At 36.1% G+C, this 21,150-nt stretch overlaps 1 protein-coding gene across 7 annotated transcripts in view; it reads right to left on the minus strand.

Moving 5' to 3' along the window:
• Nucleotides 1-7,804: 7,804 nt before the first annotated feature.
• The window catches only part of LOC107855231, a 45,642-nt gene continuing 32,296 nt past the window's right edge, over nt 7,805-21,150 (minus strand). For 5 of the 7 annotated variants that reach the window (XM_047398289.1, XM_047398294.1, XM_047398293.1 and 2 more), the window contains 4 exons: nt 12,463-12,989; nt 12,180-12,237; nt 9,559-9,665; nt 7,805-8,134 (listed from right to left, as the gene is read on the minus strand). In XM_047398289.1, coding sequence (XP_047254245.1) covers nt 12,931-12,989 — 59 coding nt within the window. In that variant the 3' untranslated portion in view covers nt 7,805-8,134; nt 9,559-9,665; nt 12,180-12,237; nt 12,463-12,930. The remainder of the gene's footprint in view (nt 8,135-9,558; nt 9,666-12,179; nt 12,238-12,462; nt 12,990-21,150) is intronic. The other 2 variants (XM_047398290.1, XM_016700223.2) reach the window with 1 other exon arrangement.

Raw genomic sequence — 21,150 nt, forward strand, 5'->3', positions numbered from 1 at the left:
AAGGATTGAGCATTTATAAATCACCTATGTGAGGGAGAAGTGGAAGCCATTTCAGGGTAATAAAAGTCTATTCTCTAAGATCTCATGAAATCGAGACGTGTTCATGGCTGGAAAAAATAAAATCGTAACAATCATAAATGGTAAAAGGTTGATTGTGTGACATGTGTTGTCTAGGTGTACAGTAAATCTCGACGGTTCAAAGATATAAAATCTACCGATTGATCGAGTGCATCTGATACGAAAAGTTCAAAAGGAAACCCACTTATCCAAATGCAATCAGCCTTTGCTTGATAATCACATACTTGTCCATAAAGTTTTATGAAAAAAATAGTCATTCACCATTCATGGTGGGGATTATTGGGTTCAATATGAAAAGTGTGAATGGAAAATGGAGGGAACCAAGTGGAGGAAAAAATTGAGACAACGCTAATATGAAAAGTGTACTCTAAAATGAAAAGTCTACTAATTCTCCCACATTGGTAGGAGAATGTGACTTTCAAGTGTTTATGTTAAGAAACACTTACTCCACGTGATAAGTGAGGTAAGAACCAAGAGGTGCCTCGCACCGCCACCGTCGTCGCTCGCTTGGCTTCAACTTCGAATTTGGATTTGGATTTGGAAAATGATCGATCGATGAGATCTATCTTTTTGGACAAAATTTATTTGAAAGAAATTCAATCCGACAAACCACAGGAAAAAAAATGCAACAGCTTATGTATTTTTTGTGACACTCCATTAATGTGCATGCAGTGCAGAAACAACTGAAAAATGCAAAATGGTGCTTCGGAAGGGATACAACCATTTAAAAAAAATAACACTCTGATTCGTCAAATGGTATGCCCGTTTGGATGGTTGTGGCTATTCGAAAAAGACACACTTTTTGAATGAACAAGCATGATTTTTTCAGAAGGGATACACCTTTCTGGTGAACCATTGCCACCTTTTAGAAGGGCACTTAATGACTATATAAACCTACATTTATCCACAAGTTTAAGCATGAAATTTCTAAATATATAAACACTTCTTGTCTTCAAAAATATTTCGTGTGATCATCTAATCGTTGAGTGAGTTCGAAGAGATTCCAATTGTTTGAGGTACCACTACAGTTGGTTTGTTTGGCCATTTTATCCTGGGAGGAAAATTCCACAACCTCGGGTACTTGAGGAGAACTATTTCCTTAAGGACACTCCATGAATTTGGAGGACTTGGCCTTTTCTATTTCATCTAATTTTCTTAAAAACACACTTCTTTGAAAGGTCATTTTGATCTTATGTTGAAGGTGTTGTTGTACTTCATTTGTTCTTGATTTATACTTGAACTAGTGTTGAAGTTATTCTGTCGAATTACAGATTCTTGTGTACCCGTAAAATAACATTGTTGTCTTCTCATAAACTTGTGTGCATAATGTCCTTGTGTTTGTGTAAGAAATCACTTTTCGATAAACCTGTGCAGTAGTTTAATGTAGTATGAGTAGTTGCAACCTTCATATATGTTTTCCATTTGGATTTTGCAACCTTATACAAGTAGTTACATAGAGTAGTTCTAATTGAGAGTATATTGTAAATTTCTTATTGTTTTTCCAACAAAATTTGCAATTGTATTATCAGTTAGTCTGTTGCTCTTTCATAATGTACCTTATAATTATTTTTGTTCTTCCTTGTAATATTGCTAGTTGATGTTTTAAATTTTCCTAGATCGAAGCCTTATTAAACAATAAAAATAGATCACAATCTTAAAGACAGCGGACTGAGAATTAATGACTACGTCTTGTGTTATAGTGTTTTAAAAGTATTTTCATTTTCCTTTAATTTACATTCTCCAAAATTATAATAGATGCCTTTTAAAACCCTAATAATACTATCATTACAAGATTAGCAAAATTAAATAATAAGAATATTTTATCCACATTTTTAATTTTTAAGATCATGTGAAGCGCGAGCAACAATAATGCAAGCATGAGTAACAATAGTATTTGATGTTTGGGCTTAAGCATGTTATTTTTGAAATAGGTAACCATCGGGTGACTCGACATTGTGGTGGAAGGTGCAGCTGAAGTGATTTGGCTGGATTGTGTGTTTGGTAGGGGTGGTCGTTTGGTATTTGAGTTTGGGTTCGATTTTTCTTCTTTTTTTTTTATTTTCGATTATGAAATTAGGCGTACCAAAAATCGAACCAAATTATTTTGATTCGGTTTGGTTTATGTAAATTTTGATTTGATTTATTTGGATTTAATAATTTTAATTTTTCAATTTTGGGCCTGTTTAATGTGCTAAATCATATTTGTAAAGTGGCCTAATTTAACTTACAAGAAAAAAATCAATATAAACTTATACAGTCTTCTAGGTGGCAAATGAGAATAATCACCTCCAATACAAAAATAAGACGGAGGACTATATATTAACTTTCAGTTGCAAAAAGTAATTTTCGATTTCGGTTGCTGAATGTATTTGAATTTTGGGGTTTTGAGCTATAGGCAGTAGTGGGTTGTAGCTAAAGCTTAAATAGCTAATGGGCTTAGATATTATAAAAAATAAATAATATATATATATATATATATATATATATATATATATATATATATATATATATATATATATATATATATATATATATATTAAAAGTTGTGGTTTATTTCGATTTAAACCGAAAATCGAATTATGTCAACCTAAAAATCGAAATACCTAATTTATAAAAAAATAAACCAAAATCGAATCGAAAAATTGAAAAACTGAAATCCAAAAATCGAAATAATTTGATTCAGTTGGTATTTCATTTTTTGGTATTTATACTGACCCCTAGTGTTTGGCGGTGTGATGATAGCCGACAAATTAGGAGTAAAAGGAGCTGCAATAGGGGAAAGTACTGAAGGAGAAAAATGTATGGTTTCATTGGATGAAGGCAACGACTTAGGAGTTAAAGGTGGATTCCGACGTTTATAAGTTAAAAGGGGTGGATTGTTTGTATGAAGATGCGTGGTTTAGTTGTTTGAAGAAGGTGCAGAAAGGATGAGTGGCAGCGTAGAATTTAGAGAGGAAATCACAACTTCATCAGATAAAGAATTCTGAGGAGAGTTGAACATCATACCTAAACTGTGAGATTGCTCTCTGGTTGTGGCGATTGGGATGAGCGAACTTTGTGGGCAAGGTGCACATGCAATAGCAAGAGAAAGTTTCACATTTAACTTTTGAGCTTCGCAGTTGATCTGATTGTTGTTCTTTTCAACTGTTTCCCATGATTTAATTTAAAAATTTGATAAATAGGAGAAAATATTTAGAAAAGGAAAATTATTCTAATAAAATAGAACATCTCTCGATAAAAATATTTTTGAAGAGATTGGATCGAAGCACCGATGACAGTAATATTTATTGAAAAAATCCAGGTATACACATGGAGTTGAACGAGGATCAAGCTTATTTTGGGTGTATGGTTGCATTCAAGGATAACATAAACACCCGAAAGTTCTTATTGAATCAAATTTTGGGTGTCTTGAAAAAGTGTTTCATGAGGACTATTGATAAGATAAACTGCTTGATGACAAGCTAAACTCCAAAAGTTTGAGGGAAAGGAGACTTGATGAATTAAGGTTTTGGCTGTTTCAAAAACATGTTTGTGGTGTCATTCAACTAAAGCTACACTTTGAAGTGTATAAGAAGGTGAAACAAGATGTTCAATACTATGTGTTTTTAAGTAGGGAGATAATCCTTCAAATTCACAACCACCGTCAGTGTAAAATGAGAGAATTTTTGTGTTAAAGCGATGTTCGAGTAAAGAATGCAAACTTTAAAAAACAAATTTAATTTCACTTTAATTATTCAGAGTATATATCCACATATATTTTGAAAAGTGATCAACAAACAGTGTATAGTTACACTTTTGATCAATTGACCACACCGGGGAAGGTCCCCATAAATCGATGTAAATAATTTGCAATGATCACTAACTTTGCAGAGTATTTTCAAAAAAAGGTAACCTGTCATTTTATTTGAATTGCAAGAATTACAAACTAAAGGAGTTTTTGAATCACTAAAGGGAATTGAAAACTTCCTTAACAACTTATGTAAACTTTGACGATTTGGGTGCCCCAATCGTCGATGTCACAGGTCAATCGGAAGACCGCTAACTACCAAATTTGATTGAGGTAGGAAAATGCATGTTTTCTCTTGCGACCACTCGTACAACCCATGTTTATTTTGCCCACAAACCAGAGGCACCCCTGTAGTAGATTCCTCACAAGAAAATTCAATGGAAAAAATTCAATAGATATTTTGTTATCATGACAAAATCTAGAGGCAGAGAGAAGATTTCTTTTTATGGCCAGGGCACAAAGGGTATCATTTATTTTGAAGCTTTTATCTAATGCACATGAGTGAGTGTTAGCGGTGTGAGAAATTGGAATGGTATTACCATTTCCCAATATGATCTTGTCGGGTCCATTGTAGTCCTGAGAAATGGCTAAAATGGGAGCACCAGTTGTGATGGGATGGTTAGCCCCGAAGTCAACAATCCATGGATCTTATTGTTGTGGAAACTGAGCAGCATATTTTGCACGAGCCTGAAAGTGGTTGTGAGACTTGGATCTACACACTTTTGCAGAGTGACCGGGGCGATCACAGAGTCAAAACTATCAGTATTTTGGGGTTGCTGATTTCACTGAAAGCATCATTATTGGGTATTTGATTAGTCCCGGGCACACCATGGTTGGCTACCTTGTGAGGTATTACCTCCTTGTATTCGATTGTTGTTGTTTCTTGAAGGAGCTTGGGTGTTTCATTGAGCAATTGCAGCAGTGTTTGGTGGTGTCCGCTTGGATTCTTCCTTCTTATAAAAGATCTCATAATCAAGAAGTTTCTCATATAGTTCTTCATAGGTGATCATTGTTTCGCGTGAATGGATGACCGCAGAAATAGCGTTGTACTCGGGACCAAGGCAAGGCTTTGGAGGGTTCGTACAGTAAATTGCACATATGTGATTGGCGCTCCATCGATTGCAAGTTCATCAACAATCAGTAACAGGCCAAGAATCTTTGGTAATACGGGCTAATTAATATAGTTCTTCATAGGTGCTCATTGTTTCGTATGAATGGATGGCAGCAGAAATAGCGTTGTACTCGGGACCAAGGCGAGGCTTTGGAGGATTCGTACAGTAAATTGCACATATGTGATTGGTGCTCCACCGATTGCAATTTCATCAGCAATCAGTAACAGGCCGAGAATCTTTGGTAATACGGGCTAATTGACCTTGGAGACTAATAATTCTAGTATGTGATTTTTTGGCGAAGGTAGTGTGTAGGGATGCCCATGCTTTGTTAGCCGTTTTGGTTGTTGTAACAGTAGATGCAAGTATAGGTTCTACCAATACCAAGATGGCATTCTGAACAAGCTGATCTTGGCAAAACCGGTTAATATAAGCTGGATTAAGAGTGATTTCATTGTTTTCTATAAGTGTGGTCAGAGAAGCAGCGATTGTGCCATCAAGGTGCCCGAAAAGGTTGTCTGTGCATGAGCACTGATACATATGCCTTCCAAGTTGTGAAGTTGTGGTAGCCTACAAGTTTGATAGGTAGTTAAGATGCAGGATTAAGCTACACGATAGTGGTGTTGTTGGCAGTGTTATCTTCATTAACAACAGTGGCTTTGGTGGCCATTTTTTTTGGGTGAGGCAGTAGTTAGGGTTGGATGAAAAAAAAAAAATTAGGATCATACTCGTGAGCTTTTAGAGCCTTGATACCATAAAACAATTACTGTTGGATAGAGAATGAGAAGAGCAATATTTATTCATAAGCTAATGGAGAATATATAGACGCTAATACAACACTGAATCCTAAAGCAATACAACAACTAATTATAATCCTAAAGTGATACAATCACTAATTACAGTTGTATAAGCAAATAACTATGATATAATTACAAGTATCCTCGTATATCTCTGTTAAGCAGCGAATAAGAGGTAGAAGACAAATCTCAAAGATAATACGGAGCGTACAATCGAGATTTTTGGGCCACGAGTTGGGCTCAATCAAAAAAGCTAGACTAGGCAGACGAAGTAAAGCAAAGATGGCTAAAAACAGAGAAAACTTGGAGGCAAAGCTAGAAAGATTTTAATTGCCTAATAGCGGAGAGAAGTGAGAGCAAATGACGCTTTACAATGGGGAAGGAATGTCTGATTCAATATACCGGCTGGCCTTTGGCCGATAGTACTGCGAAGCCACAAAGTAGCACGACCAATGGTCATGTGCCATTGGATAGTGCCAGCCAGATATTTCACGTCAGGTACAACTCTGTCAAGCGCACCTTGAGGTCTGATACATTAGTCTCCTGCTTGTCCTTAAAACACATAGTTGGTGGCCTGTCGTTGTTGTCCATCTCTTCCTTAGCCCATATAAACCACTAAAGGGTCGTTTGGTAGAGTGTATAAAATAATACTGAATAGGTTGTATTAGTAATGCAGGGATTAGTAATACGGGGATTAGTAATACTGGGATTATTTTTTATGCAATGTTTGGTTTGATGTATTAAAAATAATATATATTGTTATATTTTTAAAAGAATATTATTTGTTTACAAAAATATCCTTTGACATATAATAACTTTATGTATTTTCTTTGCAAAACTTTATCATTCTTTTTTTAAAATAAAAAAAAAAGTAAAAGTATAAGTAATTATTTACTTTGAAATTTTTAGATTCATTCACTTCATAAAAAAAAATTATCTTTTCTTTATTTGTTCATCAGTTTTTTGTTGTTTTCACTTTTTGATGTTCCTACGTTGGAGAGAAATATGTATAAATTTTGAATAAAATAATAGAACTATTATTAACATAAATTTGTGTTCCGTGGAGTGTTAAAACTAAGTAGAAAAATTCTTTTTATTTATAAATATCTTATTTACAAAATTAAAGCTTGTATGCAATTTATTTTCGGATTTTGACCAATAAGTATTTTTTACGTTAATAGAGTAGTTTTTTTATGACTAAAATTATTTGAAGGGATATTATTATCTTGATAAATTGACAAGAAATAACTCAAATTGAATAAATTGAAAAGATTTTTAAAAAAAATTAAAGAAATTTGAGGACATTTTTGTCTTAACACATTTATTCATGGATTGTAATCCATGAATTACTAATCCCCCAAATTGGGTGTATTAGTTATACACCCTATAATACCATGTAGGGTGTAACTAATCCATGTATTATACATAGCTTCAAAATTGCTACCAAACAATGTATTAACTAATCCCACCATTTAATCCGTGGATTATAAAAATAGTCCATCCTACCAAACGGGTCCTAAAAGATACAGGAACTAACGTGCAATTTCTGGTGACTGCCTTGTGGTTTTAGAGAAAATACTTTCCGCAGTCAAAATCAACTGAAGACCGAAAAATCCTGGGAAGTGGATAAAGGACACTCTGACACATACAAAGCACATTGCATTGCTAAGAAACACATTGAGAGGGAAGAGAAAGGCCACGGTAGCAACTGAAGTGATGCTTCAGTGTTTTTTTTTTAAATGGAAGCTTGTCAATGTCAGACATGAATATCTCGAGACAACCTTACCATAAAAACTGCCTAGTAGAGAAATGGGAGAAACCAAACACTTGTGTCCATAGTAGGAATATATCATTCCCTTTTGAAAGGCAAAACCGGAAAGATATGACTTTGTCAATAGCAGCTTCCCAATTCTCTTCTCCATCTTCTTCGTGCAATAATTCATCAGTCACGAGTGCAGACCATAATAGTGATAGACATGACATGCTAAGCATTGAAATTTAATCATTAAATGACCGGTGCAATGCCAGCATACTAGTTTAAAACAAGATATATCTTATTTTTGAAGAGATTCAATACATCCATCTTGTTTTAGTATTGAGTAGGGGACATAAAACAAGAACCAATCAGAAAGAGAGATTGCTTCTTCTCATTTGCATAAATCAGTTTACTTCTGACAAAACAAAGAAACCTCCTCATATGCCATGTTAAAGACTTAGAGCTGAACATCCTCAACAAGTTCAGTCAATGCAATATTCATAAGGATTAACAATATACTAGAAAAACACTAACAAGTAAAAGCGAAGATAGCAATTAAAATGACAAGTGACCTCATCAACATTCATATGCTCCATAACGCACTTGCCTGCAATAAAGTTATGAGTTAGTGTTGGGTAAACGCGGAATAACTACAAAAGTATTTGTGGCAAAACAATAAGAAAACAAATGAAAATAATGACACCAAGAATTTTACGTGAAAACCCCTTTAAATAAGGGAAAAACCACGGACTAAGAGGAGCAACTGATATTACTATAGTAAGAATTTTTTCACCGTAGTCACAAGTACAACATTCAAAATGGCTACTATACATCCAAAGAAATAACTCTGTTGACTCCCCACCTTACTAAAATATCGCTCTCTCTAATTTTTCCTTCACATACTATTTTTTATCACAGTCTGCGGAATACCTCACGGCTCTCTATATGTTGTTTTTCTCTCTATTTGGTTTGTTTAACAAATGAGCTGAGGAGCTCCTTTTATAGGCCAAAAACTGTCTATGTTGAGGTCTTCGGTGACCTAAAAATGCTATTGAAAATCAAATCTCTTCTTGACATTTCTCTATCCAATAAATACAAGTTTGAAAAAGGAATGCAACAATTTGGGACTAAGAAATTTCGTGCATTATGAGTGATGGGACTGAACCCCACAAATCTCCTCCTCCAGTCTCATGCATCTGAAGGAGGTATCTCCGTCTTCTTAGCGAAATCTCATGCATTCAAGTTCTTAACACAGTTCGAACTTGTCTTTTGGTACCACCTTCGTCATCATATCCACAGGATTTTCACTCGTATGAATCTTCTTAACATGGAATGATTCGTTCTCCACTTGTTCACAAATCCAATGGTACCTCACATCAATGTGTTTTGTTCTTTCATGGTACATGAAATTCTTACACAAGTCTATTGCACTTACTCAAGTCTATTGCACTTTGACTGTCACAATAGACAATGTACTCCATTTAGTGCAATCCAAGTTTTTGAAGGAACCGCTTGAGCCATATCATTTCTTTGCCCAATAAATCAGCCAAGTCCAACAACCGTCTTCCTCGAGGAAAAATGGTACGATGAAAGCAAAGCCATTAAAGTGCCTAACACATGCAAAGAGTTGGAACAACAAAAAAAACTGTCATCCTGCAAGCTCGGATCCATATAGCTGTTAGGAAAAGGTTGGATTCACTGTTCATCACTCCGTCCAAAATGTGCAACTATTATATCCCCACCCCCCCCCCCCCCCCCCCCCCCCAAAAAAAAAAAAAAAGAACCTTCGGAGATACACTCAGTAGGCAATATATGGAAACACTAATGTCTTTGAACTGCAAAGTTGGCCAGTGAAAAACTCACTCCGTTAACAGATATAGGTAACTGTTCTGCAGATTCGTGGAGCACTTGGAAGTACAAAATGCAGGAATGAAATCTCGAGAGTGATTGCAGGAAAGACATTACCCTTCATCAAAGTTGTACTATAACTCAATTGATAAGTACCACAAATTCCAAGAAAGTCACACATACCTCATCAAATGAACAACAGTCCTATGAAACATGTCGAAATCGAAAAGACCCTGAGCTCTCGATAGCTTGTCTAATGCGAGGAAACCGATCAGCCCATGATGAATATGCTACACCAATTTCAGACAACACAAGTAGAATAAGTTACTGCCTCTCAAATTTTTTTCAAACCTAGGAGGAAAGAACATAAACATAAAAACATTATTCGTTTCTACTAAAATTATAAGACATCTGAATACTAATATGTGGTAAGATTCAGATGTCTCAGTCTAAATACAACTCTAATTATTAAGATGAATTAAGATCTAAATATTAAATAATTAAGACTATTTTTTCAACATTTGAGTATATAGAACTTGACTTTATTTTAGAATTAATAAAATATAAAATTTAATAAAATGCTAAACTAATCTAATAGTAGATATATAAACCAAAAAATAAAATAGTTATCCTATATGGCGGTTGATGATGGTGATGACCAATGGAGATGGTTGTGGGTGTCGATTGAGGATGGTGGTGGCCGTGGGCTATAGCTAGCGGTGATGATGGCTAGCAGTAGTGGTTAACAATAGTGATTGATGGTGGTAGTTATTGATGGCATCTGATAATTGTGGTGGATAATAGTAATAGCTAATGACGAAGGTGTTTGGAAATAAATAGTGCTAATTAATGGTAGTGATATATGGATGCTGTGGTAATGGTGATGATTGTAAATAGTAGCTAATGGTGGTGGCAATTGACTATAGTGATTGGCCATGGTAGTGGTTGTAGACAGAGGTATACCCAAGTAACTTTAGAGGATGGCTGCACTTAACTATCATCGATGCCACAAAATTGTCATGACTCATGACAGTATCAGTTTTAGTCAGGTCAGCTTACAAGGAATTTAATCATTCTAACAACCAGATTAGTTGTTGGTCGTGGAAACTAATTTGGAAAGTTAAAATTCCTCACAAAGTGGTTTGTTTCTCTTGGCTCGTGGCTAGGAAAGCGGTTCTACCTCATGAAGGACTTAAGAAAAAGGGACTTCCACCTAAGCTCTAGATGTTATATGTGCGGAGAAGAATCAGAGACAATCAACCTTTCTTTTTTGACACTACAAGTTAACTTTACAGCTTTGGAGGATTTTCCTTAATCTAAAAGGAATCATGCGGGCCATGCCAAGAGATACACTAGAAGTGTTGGAGTACCGGAACAAATATAGCACTCACCCAGAACATAAAGAAAGATAGAAGATTGTCCCTGCTTGTATTTGGTGGACAGTTGGGAAAGAGAGAAATCAAAGGTGTTCTAAAGACAATTATAGCTCTACCCAGAAACTGAAGATGACGTGTTTGACCCTTTTCTATTTTGGTGTAAACATGAATATGTAGAAGTAGAATCTTTTGTTGATGTTCTAGGATCTTTGTAAGTAGGTTATAGCTTAGTATATCTTCCTATATTCCGTTGTAAGTATGAATTACTGCAGTTTTTATGCATCAAATAATTATACAAAAAATGTTACTCTCTCTCTCTCTATATATATATATATATATCTACTTCAAAAAAATTGTCATGACAACAACTAGATGAGCAAACTATAATTAAAGCTATTATCACCAAAAAAACGTCATTCAACTTATAATTGGTTTTAACAAGTTTTCATATTGTAAAAGCGATCATTAATAGCATTATTATCCAAAAAATTCACTTCACAAATTAAGAAAAAATAGTGAAGGAAAAGATATCAAAAAAGAAACGATAAGAAACTACGGAAGTGTGATCATTATTCGTAAAATTGTTGCTAAAAACACATGCGGAGATAGAAGTCCAGAGAAGATATTATTTTTTATTCTTTTAGCGACTTCTGAAATGCGAAGAAAGAAATAATTGGGTTTTGAATAAAACGGTCTTTTTATTTTTCTTCTGATTTTTCATTTTCATCTTTTTTCCTAAGATGATCAAAAGTTATTTTTAACTATCAAATTTTTTTTGAATAATGATGTCGAAAAGGGAACTTACAAAAAAGAAAATAAAGAAACGACAAAAAAGAAACATAAGAAAGATCAGCAAACCGGAAAACAAAAAGGAAGAGAAAAAAAAAAAGCAAAGAAAGAAATGACAAAAAGAGAAAAGAAAGAAAAGGAAAGAAAAAAGAGCCAGGCGAAACGAACTTAAAAAAACAGTATGGCCAGAAGGATTCTATCCCTAGACCTGATATGCAATGGTGCACACTGTCACCAACAGGCCAAGGTGCACTCTTTTGCCTGGGTTCCCTTGTACACATTTTAACTAATTTAGTAGAAAAAAAGATAGTCATACGTATACTAGGGAGGGGTACCTATACTAGCGAGGGGTAGATGGGTTCACGTGAAACCGTGCTCCTCCATGTAAGCCCTCCCCTGGTTATGGATGAGGAATTGAGGATGGTTGGTTGATGGTGGTGATAGTTGATAATGGCGAGCTGTGACAACCGCATTAACTGTGAAAGTGGATGGAGTAGTGGTGAACTGATATCTTTGTAGAAAAATTTAGACCCAAACAACAATCCTACTTAATGACTGAGATTTGAATGATTAACATAAAGACCTTGATGAAGTAAATCAAATGAAGCCAAATATTCATGATATAAGAGAACTACAAACCTGAGGTAATTATCTGAAAAAGATCTACTTCAGCTTTAGCATCATCAGATATCAAGTCCTGAATTCAGCCAGAACAGTAAGTTGTCAACTGGAGTATCAGAAAACACAGTTAACATATCATTTCCTTGGCATGTTTATTTTCTCAAAGTCCATTTTGAATGGAGGGTAGGTGAGGAAGATAGGATGCCGAGATTTTGAGTAATCCCAAAATATGGAAAAAGCTAATGATGTACAATCAATTTAGGCAATAACAGAATGGTTGAAGCATAAGCAAGTGAATTACCTGACCACACATCCCAAAGCTTCGTTCAATGAGCTTCGACAGACTACTAATATTACCACTAATGAAGTCTGGATGATTTAGAAGAGCTTCCTCTGATGTCAACTCAAGTATAAGTGAACCGATGCTTGATGCCATCATGATAATAGATACATCATCCATAACTCTCTGGAATGCAAATATATCAATCTCAGCAACCTTTGGAAAGCAACCAAAAACCAATTAAGTAAAAGATGGTTGAGACAGTACATCTCAGGAGAGAGAAACCAAGCGTCTACCACCTCTAGTGCAATTTGATCAGTAATTTTAGAGATACACAGAAGTGTTACATTCTTTGTGGTCACAAATGACTGAAAATTTAGTGATGATATGGAGGAGCAATTTGTTACTCAATAACGGCTCTTCATTTATTTTAACATAAATGTATTTCAGATTGACATCAAGACATACCGGTTATATAGGTAAATAAAGTCAGAAATCCATCCAGGTGATTATGAAACCAGAACTTCGTTTAGGTTTCTCTGACATCCCTACAAAGTAATACATTATCTCTTGTAACTGCCACATCTCCTCTTGAAGAATCTACAAAACCTCCCAATATTGTTGAACATATGCATCACACGGAAACAAGGAAAATGGACAATGGATTTCAGCAAGTTCTCCTTCCCTTCCCTTTAATATTTACTTCTTGTGCTCACGAGCAATCGACAAAAAAGAGTTTCATAATCTTCAAATATTGGAGGGACAACCAGATACCTGAGATGTAAGACCTCTAGGTGGTGCACTTCAAAGCATCAGAAATTCCTTCGATGGAAGCAACAATGAACCACTGCTAAACAAAAAACTTTTCCCTGGTTTAATTATAGTAAAATTCTCTTTTCCGGACTTGCTCCCATTAAACCGAGGAAGTAGGAGGTTAGGAGTAAGGAACTATGATGCCCTGCGGACCTCCTTGAGACTTTTATTTTCAGATACAACTTCATTAGGTCCGGAGGCATCTATAGCTGTTAGATGGCAGGAGGAGCAGAAAGGGTTTGCTTCTGCGGAGATCAAGGTTCCACTTTTCTGCTCTAGCTCTCAAGACATTTATCTTTTGATTGCATTCTCTTATAAAAGCTAATTTAAGAATTTTTGTTTCCTATTTAAGACTTCCACATGTCAACATTGTTCATTTTTGAATTGAATAATTACTGGCTGACACTTTCTTTGGCCTGTTTATGAGGGATATGGTACTTGTTAGAATATGAAAAGGAATCGGAATAGTATATAGAACCCTACTTGGAAATGGATTGTAATGTAGCGTCTATAAATAGGGTCTCAGTGTAATAATAAGATACAACAATCAATGATATTCTTCACTAACATTTCACATGGTATCAGAACATTGGAGAGGAACTCAGCTAAACAGGTAACCGTGCATCAATTTCCGACGGCTGTCAGGACTGATTGGCATCATCATCTATTTCGATCAGTGTTGAGCAAAATCCAACACCACTACTGGCTCATTTGTCAGTTTTCCGACGAGATTTGCCAGACCCCTTCTGATTTTTCCGTCGGTTCAGTACAATTTCTGCAATCGCTAATCACTGATTTTCATTTAGTCCTATGATTAAGTCTGAACCCTTAGTCAAGAGATTAAAAAATCAAATGTCACAATCCATGAAGAATCGACTAAGCCCGAGGGGTTCGTTTTGGAAGATCTCGACCTAGTTCTAGTCAGTGTAAGGGCTTGGACACACTCGTGACATATATTATTCTCAACCTAAGTGTAGTTATTGTAATAAGCTTGGACATACACGTTAAATATGTTATTTTTTGCATGGTCGACCACCTAAAAATGATTATGTTGCTAAGTCTAACACCATATGTAATCTATCGGTGTATTTACCTGAAAATGAATATAATGAGTATCTTCAATACCGAGCAAGTAACCGGATATCACTACCAGCAGCCTCAAATGCACAATCTCCTACCTTTGAATTGGACTCTGGTAAATAAATCACTTCTATCAAATATTGTTTATTCAGAGTCTCTTCCAGCTGTCACTTAAGCCAGTGGTAATCAAACCAGAGCAAAAGGAGTTGGACAAGCTAATCCCTTATCCTCCGTCACTTCAAATTATGTTATTTTTTTCCCTGGTTGTTCTTTTAGTCTTGCATTGGTCAGCCATTTGACTTGTGCCTTAAATTGTGGCATACTAGTTTTTGAGGACTCTTTTGACATGCATGACCACAGTGCGGGACAACCAATTGGTGTAAGATATGAATCACAAGGCCTCTACTACCTTATCTCTCCTAACTCTTCCATAACATATCCAATTATAGATTCTCCGAACGTAATTCACATGAAAATAGTTCGGGAGCAACAATTGTTGTAAGATATGAATCACAAGGCCTCTACTACCTTACCTCTCCTAACTCTTTCAAAACATATCCAGTTACAGATTCTCCAGACGTAATTCACAATTGTTTAGGACATTCTAGTTTGTTCAAACTTCAGAAAATGATGCCTAATTTGTCTAGTCTGTCCACATTAGATTGTGAGTTGTGCCAACTCGAGAAACACACTCGAACTACCTTCCAACGTAGTGCAAAGTATATCTTTGCCTTAGTTCACTCTGATATTTGGGGTTCTAGTAGAGTCAGTTCAACCTTAGGGTTTTGTAATTTCGTTAGCTTCAACAACAACAAAATACCTAGTGTATTCCCACATAATGGGGTCTGATTGATGATTATTTAAGATTTACTTTGATTTTCTTAATGAAAGATCGTTCTGAAATGTTTTTATATACATAAGTTATTGTGCTGAAATATAAAATCAATTTGGTATCTCTATTCGCACCTTTCGTAGTGATAACGCCTTAGAATATATGTCCTCCCATTTTAAACAATTTATGACTCATCAAGAAATTATTCATCATACTTATATGTATACTCCTCAATAGAATGTAGTAGCAGAAAGGAAGAATAGGCACCTCATCGAGACTGCTCGCACTCTTCTCAGTTAATCTCATGTTCCGCTACGTTTATGAGGTGATGCAGTTCTCTCATCTTGCTATTTCATTAATCGAATGCCCTCATCTTCCATTCAAAATCAAATTCCTTATTCAATATTATTTCCACAATCACCTCTATACTTTCTTTCCCTTCGTGTCTTTAGGAGTACATGTTTTGTTCATAACTTCACCCCAGGACACTAGTAGAAAATATGTGGGTCATCTTGAAATCAAGAGATGAGTAGATCTTGACAAGTCATCGAAAAAATTGATTGAAACATGCACTCGTGCTAAATTATTAGATTAGATGACTGAAAAGTGATCACAATTTGAGAAAAAAATTATATGGTAGGGTCGAAATGATGGCACGACCCTATTGAGAAAGAGAAGTTATATAGATAGGGTCGAAATGATGACACAACCCTGCTGACAAATAGAAATTATATGGGTAGGCTCAGAATGACGACAAGATCCTACCAAAAAAGAAAAATTGTATGGGCAGGGTCGGAATGACGGCACGACCCAACAGAAAAAGAGAATTATATAGTCAGGGCCGAAATAATGGTACGACCCTACATAAATCAGATCTAAGGAGTCACTGGAAAGACGCTGGAACTACGCAAATTAGATCTGAGTCACCGAAAAGATGCACAATGCTTTATAACTCAGCTATGAGAAAGTAGTTCGAAAAGATGCACGATGCTACACAAATCAAATATGAGAAAGCAGTCACCGAAAAGATACACGATGCTACAAAATAAATATGAAAAAGTAGTCACCGAAGAAATGCACACTGCTATGCCAAATTAGATATGAGAAAGTAATCACCGCAAAGATGCATGGTGCTACACAAATTAGATATATGAAAGTAGTCACTGAAAAGAAGCACAGTGCTATGCAAATTAGATATGAGAAGCCATTGGAAAGGAGCACGGTGGCCAACTTTTGCTAACATAATCATTGGCCAGACGGGCAGCAGCATATATGGGTTATATTCGTCCGCCGACAGCGGAAGCTCTTCGATTCTCTACCAAAATCGTAGAGGCTCTGATACCATGTGAGAAATATAAGAGAAGAACATTATTAAATTGTTGTAATTGTATGATTACATTGAGACCCTATTTATAGACACTATATTCCAATCCCTTTCAAATAGAACACTATATTACAATCCTTTTACAAGTAGGATTCTATATGTTATTATTATTCCTATTCATATTCTAATAAGGAGGAACTTTATTAAAGCAACCACCTGATTTTGTTGCTCAATGTGGGTCTAGTCTAGTGCGTCAATTGTGTCGGTCACTTTATGGTCTAAAATAGTCTCCTCGGGCATGATTTGGAAAGTTCAACACAGTAGTTCAAGAGTTTGGAATGATTCGTAGTGAAGCAGATCACTCTGCATTTTATCAACATTTTACTCTAAATCTATGTATTTATTTGTTGGTTTGTATATTACCGACAATGATCAAGATGGTATATTTCATTTTAAGTAACACCTCTTTCAGCATTTCCAAACTAAAGACCTCGACAGACTGAAGTATTTTCTAGGTATTGAAGTTGCTCAGTCCAGATCAGGTATTATTACTTTACAACACAAGTATGCCTCAGACATTCTCAAGGAGACAGAATGATGGGATGTAAACTCATTGACACTCCTATGAATCCAAATACTAAGCTCCTACCAGGACAGAGGGGCCACTCAGTGATCAGACCTGACATTTCCTATCATGTGAGTGTTTTAAGTCAGCATATGGATTCTCCATGTGATAGTCATTAGGATGCCGTTATTCGCATTATGGGATATATTAAGTCAGCTCCAGGCAGTGTTTCGGACAGCGAAAGGCAACAAGGCTCTGCCTTGCCACGCGGCGAAGCGAGCGGCAAGGAAATCTCCATATGAAAGTGCGGCGACAATTAATACCAAAAAATTAAAATATTAATTGCATATATAAATAGTAAAAATAGCAATAGCAATAATTTATTAACAAATATTTCAAGTAAGAAACTAAAAATAGATCGTAGATACTAATGTCTAGGACTTGAATGACTCAAGACTCAACGGTCAACAAAAATTACATATCACCAAATCTTTTGTTGGTCCTTACGAACCATAATTCCATCCAATGCCCTTATGTTTGTTACTATTAAATTGAGACGCAGACGCCATTGAAATTGTTGTTAATGATCAAGCAATTATGATATTAGTTATTATACTATATAAGTTATAAGAAATCAGAAACAGTAAGTATTATGTCTACTGTGAGTGTCTGTGTGGAAAAAAACTAGGAAGTAAAATAAATCAGAGGAAAAAGTGAAATGATTTGAAGAAGAAATCAGAAGAAAGTAGACGAAAGTAGAAAAAGAAAACAAATAGAGTTACGTACCAATCGTCGAAGTCGCAAGTCGCTGCCCGCCGGAGCTGCGAGTTGCACAGTCGCAAGTCGCACTCGCAGTCGCCACTCTCGCCTCGCAATGGTAGCATTTGAAACAAATATGGAAATAAAAGCCCTAAAATTACGTTTTATCCTTGAAGCCCTAATTTTTTTTAAAAAAAAAAAGGCGTCGCTTTTCGAAGGTGGCATCGCCTGAAGGTAGATAGCGACGTTGCTTCACCTCGCCATTCACCATTGGCAACTCACCATTGATAACATTGGCTCCAGGTAAGCGACTACTCTTCGGGGATCGAGGTCATAAGAAAATCATTGTATATAAAGACGTTGATTGGGCAGGATCGCCTTGGGATAAGACATTCTACATCCGGATATTTTGCTTTAGTAAAAAGTAATTTAGTGTCCTGAAAGAGTAAGAAACAGAGTGTGGTTGCTTGATCTAGTGCAAAAGCAGAATATCGAGCAATCGTGGTAGCCACTTGTGAGCTAGTTTGGATTAATCTGAGAGAGCAATCAAACATAACTTGTGTGACATAACCAAGCGGCTCTTCATATCGAATCAAATCTAGTTTTTCATGAGAGGACTAAGCACATTGAGATTGATTTTCACTTTGTGGGAAAGAAGATACTTTCCATAGATATTGCTACAAAATTTGTGATATCAAGTGATCAACTTGTAGATATTTTCGCCAAGTCCCTTGCTGGTCCTCGTATTAATACATTCGTAACAAGCTCGGTACATATGATCTCTATGCACCAACTTGAAGAAAAGTGCTAGAATATGAATAAGGGACGACCCGGTTCATACCTACTCCGTAGGTGTCGGGGGGGGGGGGACCACTCCGGGCCTGACCTACGCGCCCTCACCCCAGCTTCGCTGGAGGGGCATTTCGAACCCCCGACCCTGGCACACCACGGTAAGCAAGCTTACCGCTGAGCCAAGGCCATACAAACATTAGTGATCCAGAATAAGAAACGAAATAACATACAGAATCCTACTTGAAAAAGAATTGTAATGTAGTATCCTACTTGAAAAAAGATTGGAATATAGTATCTATAAATAAGGTCTCAGTATAATGATATAGTTACAACAATTCAAATAATATTCTTTGTAGATGCAACAATTCAATAATATTCTTTTTTTATATTTCTCATAGTACTGGAGTTTTGAAGACCATACAAACATTAGTGATCCAGAAGGTAGATATTTTCATTGGTTTTGTTAAAAACAGATGAATTTGTGTCATCTACCTATTGATACGGAATTAGGATATCCCAGCAGTTAATGTTAAAAACAGATGAATTTGTGTCATCTACCTATTGATTCGGAATTAGGATACCCAGTGGTTAAATTTACCTCTTGGCACCCAATTTATCTTTTGCTGGACAAGTAGAACACACAAATTAATTGTAAATCCAGCTTTCTAGCAGACAACGAGCATAATAGTTCTACACTTGAGTAAGGCTTTCCAGTTTTCATCACTTGCTCATGACTGATAAAGAAATGAAAAAAATGAATCTTGGGTCTAACTCAACCCCAAAAGCTAAATCATGAGGGGAGGATTGTCCAAGACATATAAGGAGACTGTTAGGGTCCCTAGTTCTGGATCAAGTCGCTGGACAATTAACTTGAAAGTCAGGCCCAATGTTCTCATCAAATCCCTTGTTTTGTTCCTTGACCTGCCTATGATTGCTAAATTTTACAATTCATTCAGGGAACTACAGACCTGGGAACCTATTTGAGAAAGCTCCGAATTTCTATGACTTGATAAAATCTAACTTGTTTTATTGATAACGTCAACTCCCTTAAACAAAGGTTCACAGTAGCAAAAGTCCTAAACAAACTAGAAATAGAACAAGTCCTATAGAACTGAATTAACAAGAGTCCTAACAAACTTGAATCCTAATTCACTCATGGAAGTTTTATTCTACTATAAAAAATAATTCAGAAAATAACATTACTCCATCCCTGATAAAAAGCTTGTCCTCTAGCTTGAAGTCTGGAAAAATGGCTTTTAAAGATGCACTGCCTCCTAAGTAAGTCCTCAACGCTGAACCAAAACTTCCCAATTACCGCAATTCAGATTCCCCATCCTCTATTTCTAGCTAAAATAATTTTTCGCATTGATGGCCTTGAACATAAGAATCATCACAGTTGTAGCACAACCCCTTTTCACGTCAGGCAGCCATCTCGCTGCTAGTCAACTTTTTCACAAAAGGATTAGAAGCAGTTACCGCAGCAGTCGAAGGTATTGTTGTAGCGGCTGCCCTTGCACTAATATTTGAGGTTGAACTATAGCCCCTTTGTGTGCTAGAAGAAATTTGTATCTTCTTCTCAAATGCACTTGTCAGATTCATTGCTTGTACTAGGTTAGATGGGTTGTGCAATTCAACATCGAGACGAATCAATTCAACTAACCCAGTTGTAAACATATCTATTCGTTGGACTATACGACAGATGATGCATGAGCCAACATCTTTTGGAAGTTCCCATGATAATCTTCAACATCTTCAACAGAACTAGCTTGTTTCAAGTTGATCAGTCCCCCTAATGGATTGCTTTTTATTGGTGGGCCAAAAGGAAGAGTACAACACTCTTTGAAGACACCCTATGTTAAACTGCTTCTTGTTTTGCGCCTCCCCTACAATGTGAAAGCAGCTAAACCTACTTTTTCTTGGTTGGTTGTATGCTAGTTTGAGAAGAATTTCTCACAATGATGATGAAGTCAAGTAAGAGGATCTTTACTTCCATCATAAGTAGTAAAGTCTAATTTAGTGTATCTGGGAATGATATCTCTTTCTCCATTGTTGCCATTAGTACCACAGTTACTGTTGTTGAAACTTCCTTCTTGATACGAACACAGTTAGCCCAATTCGTGCTAGACCTATACCCTAAGCTACACGAGCCATGGTGATAGCTTGGATGGATCTTATGGAGCAGAAAAGGATGGACTTCCACATATGGATGACAGCTTGGAGCCCGGAACAAGCTAAGCACAAGAGCCTTGGGCGATCAAGAGCACAATGGGTGATACCAAGTGCACACAAGAACCTTTGGTCATGCAAAGAGCAACTTGAGCTATGGTAAGACACTTGGGTGAGCAAAGAAGGGCACTTGAGGATTACTTTCAAATAGCCACTTTTGGGCTATCTTTGTAATAGGTTATTTTTGCAAAGGCAATAACTACAAATAGGTGTCTTAGCCATTTATTTCCTTAGATTATGTTGACTTGTGAATTTGTCTTGAAAGACTTGATTTCTTAGATTATAGCTTTGGTTGAATTCCCAATTATCGTAGCTTAG

This window comes from Capsicum annuum, chromosome 10 (genome assembly GCF_002878395.1).
Source record: "Capsicum annuum cultivar UCD-10X-F1 chromosome 10, UCD10Xv1.1, whole genome shotgun sequence".
NCBI classification, from domain to species: domain Eukaryota; kingdom Viridiplantae; phylum Streptophyta; class Magnoliopsida; order Solanales; family Solanaceae; genus Capsicum; species Capsicum annuum.